This window comes from Capsicum annuum, chromosome 2, assembly GCF_002878395.1.
Source record: "Capsicum annuum cultivar UCD-10X-F1 chromosome 2, UCD10Xv1.1, whole genome shotgun sequence".
NCBI classification, from domain to species: Eukaryota; Viridiplantae; Streptophyta; class Magnoliopsida; order Solanales; family Solanaceae; genus Capsicum; species Capsicum annuum.
Genome location: NC_061112.1, coordinates 86,726,694 through 86,733,600, shown reverse-complemented (window position 1 = coordinate 86,733,600; position 6,907 = coordinate 86,726,694). Strand labels below are relative to the sequence as shown.

At 37.6% G+C, this 6,907-nt stretch overlaps 1 protein-coding gene and 1 long non-coding RNA gene across 6 annotated transcripts; one reads left to right on the top strand and one right to left on the bottom strand.

The window, feature by feature from the left end:
- Positions 1-77: 77 nt before the first annotated feature.
- Positions 78-6,131, bottom strand: LOC107853292 (mitogen-activated protein kinase kinase kinase 5). Of its 5 annotated transcripts, none has more exons than XM_016698291.2 (10): positions 4,817-6,124; positions 3,662-4,252; positions 3,451-3,538; positions 2,929-2,991; positions 2,675-2,838; positions 2,518-2,593; positions 1,941-2,000; positions 1,740-1,865; positions 966-1,175; positions 78-884 (listed from the first exon to the last, which is right to left on the bottom strand). In XM_016698291.2, exons 1-10 carry the CDS (start codon positions 5,263-5,265, stop codon positions 813-815), a joined length of 1,899 nt encoding a protein of 632 aa, XP_016553777.1. In that variant the 5' UTR covers positions 5,266-6,124; the 3' UTR covers positions 78-812. The 5 variants fall into 5 exon arrangements, with proteins under 5 accessions (XP_016553777.1, XP_047262355.1, XP_047262351.1 ...); XM_047406399.1 differs by having other exon boundaries at positions 84-884; positions 3,662-4,249; XM_047406395.1 differs by having other exon boundaries at positions 84-884; positions 1,740-2,000; positions 4,817-6,131.
- Positions 2,812-4,641, top strand: LOC124895894. The gene is made up of 2 exons (XR_007052022.1): positions 2,812-3,180; positions 3,298-4,641. It is a non-coding gene; the product is annotated as an uncharacterized LOC124895894 (long non-coding RNA).
- Positions 6,132-6,907: the final 776 nt, after the last annotated feature.

Genomic DNA, 6,907 nt, shown 5'->3' with positions numbered 1-6,907 from the left:
GTTAGAAATTTTTTCACCAGAGGAATTTGAGGAAAAGGTGGCAAGGAGAGAGAAATAATTGAGGAAATGGGTTACGATTTAATTTCACAAAAGCAGAAATTTTATTAATATAAACCCTACGTTGTTTTTATAAAAAATAATCAAAAACCAAACTTGATAAGTTTGTAAATAGGTTAAAAATCAAAACTGAGTAAGTGTATAGTGAAGGGACTATTTTAGATCTGCCCTTCTATTAAAGGGACTATTTATGGCATAAGGGACTATTTATGGCATTTTCTCTCATCGAAGCTGCATTTTTTGTTATAAATACACAAAAGATAAGATCCAAGGTCTCCAGGGAAATTACCCTGGACTAAAAAACTTAACTTCCTCTCAACTTGTAAGTGAGGGGAGTGCCTCTTGGCTCCAACTCCCTATGGCTCAAAGCTATCTACAGAGCACATAACACATTGATCATAAAGGTCTGTAATGTATTCACGAGTCGAGGTCTTTTTAGAAAACCACATCAATAAAGATAGTATAGGTATAGCTTGCTTCCAAGCCACTGCACCAGATGGGCATGTGCTCATAGTAGTCAGCCCAGAATTCATCTGTTCTTTAATGGGAATGGATGAACTAGGGACGGCCATGGGAGTTGAAAGAGCAAAACAGCATGGTGCAGTGCCATTGCTACGTTAGAATACAAATTATATCATTGCTGTCCTGTGCGCATACAGCTTCAGAGGCAGGCAGACATTGAAGTGAATTTGCACATCTGAGGACCATTCTTCGGATCACAACTTTTGCTTCTGTTTGCCAGCTCTTTCCGAGTGCTATCTTTCTAATGATACATGCACCGAGTCAAGTTTATAACTTAGCTGCTCTATTTGAGTATGCAACTTTTCCTGTCAACGATATACTATGGCGTGAAGAAACATAACGAGCAAAAGAGATAAGGGGAGAAGAAAGGGATTGAATGTACATACTGTCAGTTTTATCCCGTTAAGTTGCTCAACAAAAGAAGGAACTTCTGGATGATGCGAGATTCTCACAAATTGATGTTCTAGCAACATACTAGCTGACGGCCTCTCTGCTGGATTTCTACGGAAACAACAATGCAAGAAATCTTTTCCTTCTGGTGATAATGTTTCAGGTATTGGTGGGGTATCTCTTAGAACCTTGAACATTGCTGCAGCCTGCAATAGTTAAAGTTAATTGATAGAATCAACTTGAAAGATTTATAAGTGTAAGATGGCACATGCATGATCTTGCTCTTTAATTTGGTGAAATTATACAAAGAAAGGTTGCACATCTAGAGTATAAGCAAGACTCATGTCGCAATGATTTTTCCGCTGCTTAACATTCCTCCATTTCTGATGTTGAAAAGTTCAAGCAGCAATTAATGATTTGATCATTCATAACTTGATTTCGAGTTTCAACAAAGGCAAATCTAAACACAGGGAAAAATATCTTTAACTCTGTTAGATGGCCAATGACACAAAAAAAGGTACATTGGGAGAAATCAGATATTTGATTACACTAATGCCCTGGTCTAACGGAATACCAACTGCACAACTATAGTAACAAATTCATATGACCCCTCAACACAAGAAAATGTCTCGACACAAGAAAATGTAGCATGATTAGTCTTTATTTGCGAAGTTCTTGGAACCATGTGAATCTAAGAGGACATGTCAAGAACTAGATCTCTGTTGGGAAAGATCGGGTACAAGCTAAAAATGCAGAAATAAAGTCCTTACTGCTTCATATTCATTCCAAGGAGGTTTGCCGTTCAGCATCTCAATTATGGTACAACCCAAACTCCATATATCAATAGCTAAGGCAAGATCGTTACTATTATCTCTCTGCATGACAGATTGTAAGAGCTGCAGGAAACAGAAAACATAAGCTGTCGGAAGTGAGACAACATAATTAGAAAAACGTGCTATTGAGGGGAGTACCTCAGGAGCCATCCAATATGGACTTCCTTTTAAAGAGAGATTAGCTGAGTGCCCGTTTAGCTGCATAACAAGACTTAAGGTTCAAAGAAAAATATAACACTAGCAAAAGTCTGGTGGCAACCAGTTTGTCACGCTAAGATCTTTTGATTATACATCTTAGAGTGACAACATTATAAATTTAGTAACAACTATTGTTGTTGTTTTTCTCAATATAACTGTTTTTGCTTGACATAGTAATTCTTGATATGGTAGCATAAAAGAATGTTTTGGCTCCCGAGACTGGTTCCCCCAAATCCGCAAGATAAGTAATTGCAATCATATAAAGACATTTACAGCTATTATTGCAGAAACAGAAGGAAGTTTAAACAGCAAAGAGATTTACCATGTAAAATACAATGATCTATTGATCAATCATTACATTCTATTGAATAAAACAGAAGGAAGTTTAAACAGCAAAGAGATTTACCATGTAAAATACAATGATCTATTGATCAATCATTACATTCTATTGAATAAAACATTCTTTACTAAAAAAAGAACTGCAAACTGATAAAGGACTTGAGATAGAGTAACGTACATGCTTAGCCATCCCAAAATCTGCGAGCTTGACAACCCCATAAGCATCAACAAGCAAATTAGCTCCTTTAATGTCCCTATAAAAGAAAATATTTCAAAATTGTTCTTCAGAAGGTTCAATATCTTATTTCTGTCATAGTTGAATATCTGACTAATACCTGTGAATGGTTTTTTTACTATGCAAGTAAGCTAACCCACAAAGAATATGACGAGTGAAATTCCTCACAATAGATTCTGTCATTTCTCCACAATGGTCTTGGATAAATTTATTGATAGAACCGGGATGAACATATTCCAGATAAATGTAAAACCGGTCATCAACCTGCAATGTTAACGAAGAAAACACTTTCATTGAAGAGTACCTGCAAGGGTGAATCAAGTTTGTAACTTCTTGTAAATAACAATTTCTTACTATTTCACTGCCATAATACTGGACAATGTTTGGGTGCTTGAGATGGCTGAGTACATTGATCTCCTGGACCAACATAAAGAATAAAGATTACAAAAAGTTGAAACAATCTCAAGGTTGAAACGTATGGGGCGTTCTGCATCGAAATGAATTCAGCTTCAAGTACTCGTGAAAATAACCAAAAACATGGTTGTAAAACTAACTTCCTGAGAAAGCCAGAGAAATCAATTTTCCGTTGCAGGTTAAAGTGAAAAGGTATGGAATCTCCACTCATTAATTCATAAACTTATATACAAGCCTTCATTTTCTCCCTTAGTTCCACCCTTTCGGGTCCTTTATTAGCCAAGTTTTTCTTATCTTGAAATATCACAGGCAGTAATGCAGATAAACCCCGAACTTCAAATATTTCAGCCGATTCAAGCAATGCAGTGTTATTAATGATTTTTAATATCACCAATCAAAATGTGTACGGAGAATCCAAAGTATTCAAGGATTATGAAACAAAGACGGTGCACGAAATCTGACCTGTTCTAGCTGCCTTATAGACTCAGCAGATTTTGGGTCATCTGGTAATAATTCAACTTCTTTCAACGCACATAAAGCTCCTGTCTCTCTGGTTAAGAATAATTCATGGAGTTACACTAGAAAATGCTGAAGGATTTAAGTTATATACACTGGTATAGTTAAAGAACTTTTGTTCAATCAGCAAGCTATAGCATCAATGACATTTATATACCTGTTTGATGCTACGTAAACACTTCCAAATGTCCCACGTCCAATAAGCTTTCCTTTCTTCCACTGACCTTTAATAGGCGTTATATCTGCTTTAGGGGTAGGTGGTGAAACGGGAGGACTAGCAAGAGGAGGAAGGGGTAAAGGATAGACATTGCCTTGAGCACAATTCTCCCGACGTGCCACTGGGCTATGATCATTTGACAGTGGATAATGTAAAGGTGAAGCAGATCCACTTGGACTCCTGGATCTACGCTGAGGACTTAATCTTGGACTATGAAGAGGAGAGTTATCAACACTACTAAAAGCATGGTTATAAGAGAAACCTAAGCCATGAGGAGCATCTGAAGGAGGCATCTCAGGGGCAGACCAAACTTGAAAAACACCTGGGAGTGTGGAAAAAACAGGACTCGTTGTATGATCACCACCTTTCAGTTGGCTATGTGCAGGACTTGCATAAGGACTAGTTGGAGCACTAGTCCAAAAGTCAGGAGGAATTCTTTCCGGGACTAGCAGCATCCGTGGAGGCATCTTCCTGGAGAAGGGAGTTACAGAGTGAACTGTTCTCTTTCGAGTATCTTGACCTAATAATCTGCTGAAATATAAAGGAAAGAACAACAATATTGGATTTGTACAATCAGATACATAAGTTTTATTTCGGAAAACTTAAAGTTTCTATGTCCAAATCCATGATCAAAGTTCAGAAGTTTGCATGTTGAAATTCCAACCGTGCCACATAAATTGGGACATAGATTATTAGGAAATTGGGACCAGGAGGTCACAGGTTCAAGCTTTAGAAATAGCCCTTGGCAGAAATGAAAGGTAAGGTTGCGTACAATACACCTTTGTGATGGGGCCTTTTCCCGAACCCTGCGCATAGCGGGAGCTTTAGGCACCGGGCTTCCCTTTTTAGAGTATTATGAAATTGTTCAAAAACATGATGACTGTCAGCCAACTACAATCCTAAAATATTTGCTTGTAAAATGCCCAAATTATTCATGGAAAAAGATATTTAGACACCTAATAATTCAAAGATGTTATAACACAGAACAAAGGGTTTCTGTATCTACACAAATTGTAAATTGAGTTGATGAGAAAAAGAGATTTATTTGAGAAAAATAAGAAACAATACTGCAAATATTGAGAAATTTTCACATACCCCTCTCGTGTTGCTCCGCCATTATGATGATAGACGTCGACATTAAAACCATCCAGCCTATCTCTATCTGTTTCCTCTCCACCTTTATGATGCGAAATTCCTTGTCTAGGCGAAGGAAGTGGAACACTGGGGGCTTGAACCAAATTGGGATGATGGTGGAGCATAGCGTGCAAGTCCGGCAACGGGAGGGGCTGTGGGCGAGGACGTCCTTCTGCCGTAGAATTTTCATACGAACACTGAGAACGCCAGTCATCGTCGACATTGTGGTCCCCACGGTGCTGGGGCTTCTTCTTCTTACGTGATATTTGGGTGCCGAAGAGAGCTGATTTAAGGACGCCACGGGTAGTGCCTCCGCGAGAGACAATCACACTATCATCGGAATGAACCTTTCTATTGGAGGGTGATGAGGTCCGAGTGGAAGATGAGAATGGGCTCTGCCACCAATGCATTGCATGCACTTTACGTGACAGAGCCAAGAATTCTGATGTGGGGCTTAACAAAAATCCCCCCCTATGCCAAATTAATTTTTGAATTGCTCCGATGTTAAGGCGATTCAAGAATTTGTACACATGAAGAAAAAAGAATCATTTTATGAGATGCAATTTTTCGATAAAGAGAACTCAGTAAACATTCTACATCCACCTATAGCTCCGCCTGATTGCATGTGTGATAGTTGAGAGATGACATAATGAGTTTCATGCATGCACCAAATGGAGCATTCTGCATGCATGCACGCACGAAATGATCAATTAAAATTTGAAGGTGAAGATGTGGCTAGAGGAAACCAAAAAAATGGTTTAAATCAAATCAATCAAAGAATAATGTTTTAATTTCGGACTAATGTGATAAATCCTGATAGCTTTTGAAGAAGATAGAAATTCCAGAATAAATGAATTTTGTTGAATGCCTCAATCATAAATAAGTTGGATCAGCTATATAAATCTTCAATAAATTCTAACTATCCAGTACAAGATAATTAGGAATATATTTTTGAAGAAGAATAGCCGGATCGAGGAGAAGGAAGAGACCACAACGGAGTTGTCGTCCTCCGTGAGTTACCCGGAAATAGAGAACGAAGGAGGCAATGAACAGGATTGAAGAAGGTGGTGGATAGGATAACGGGGTTAAAATTTAGTACGACAACAACAAACGTAATTGCACCCGAAAGGGAGGGCCAAGAGAACTATATCTATCCTATGGTCAAAATAACAACCATGGTATACCAATTCTTTATTTTTATCTATTTAGCATCTTCCTCTAGACCGTTTCTTTTTCTGGCTGAAGTCAAATATACTAGATTACGTATGTACATATAAATGTTTTGGTCATGGTTTAGAAATACTATTTCCCATTTATTTGCATTCAGTTGACTACGTGTACGATGAAACAAAGTCAGAATATATTAGTATAATGGACCCACCCCTTAGACTGTTTCTTTTAATTCAATTCTACTAGATATGTTTTCTTCCTTTTTCACATTTTTTTATTGAATTCTTTTGCACGCATAATTAGGGGGCATAAACTATCAAATTACTACATTTAGAGGAAAATTATTAATTAGGACCAAATATAATTTAGGAGGCCGTAGGAGTGTAATAAATTTAAAAGAAAAAGAGCTATTATATTTTGGCGATTCTTCGTTGGAGTAGCCCTACATCTTTGTGTGCTTTATTTCCATTTGTCTTGTAGCACAAATGAAAAAAAAAAGTGCAGCATCTCAAGGGGATAAAGATTTATTTTGCACTGCATATTAGGGACTAAATGTGGTCCTGGGCAATCACCTACCAAAAGGAGCGACCATCATTAATCGCAGAGAATTGTTCTGCAGTCAGCATCCATCCACCCACCAACCCCCACACAAAAGACCATAATCTATACAGCTTAGCTTGCAATTGACCCAGTCCTCCTTTGCAGTTTGCACTAGTAACTCTTGTTCGCCAAGTTCAAGGAATTGTATTATCAAAGAGTTTAGGACTCGTTTGGTAGAGTGTATTAGAAAGTTAATATATGCATTAGTTTAATATGCATTAGTGTTACCTTGTTTGATATATTTTTTTTACCCTACATTAGTTATACACTCTATTGTGTATT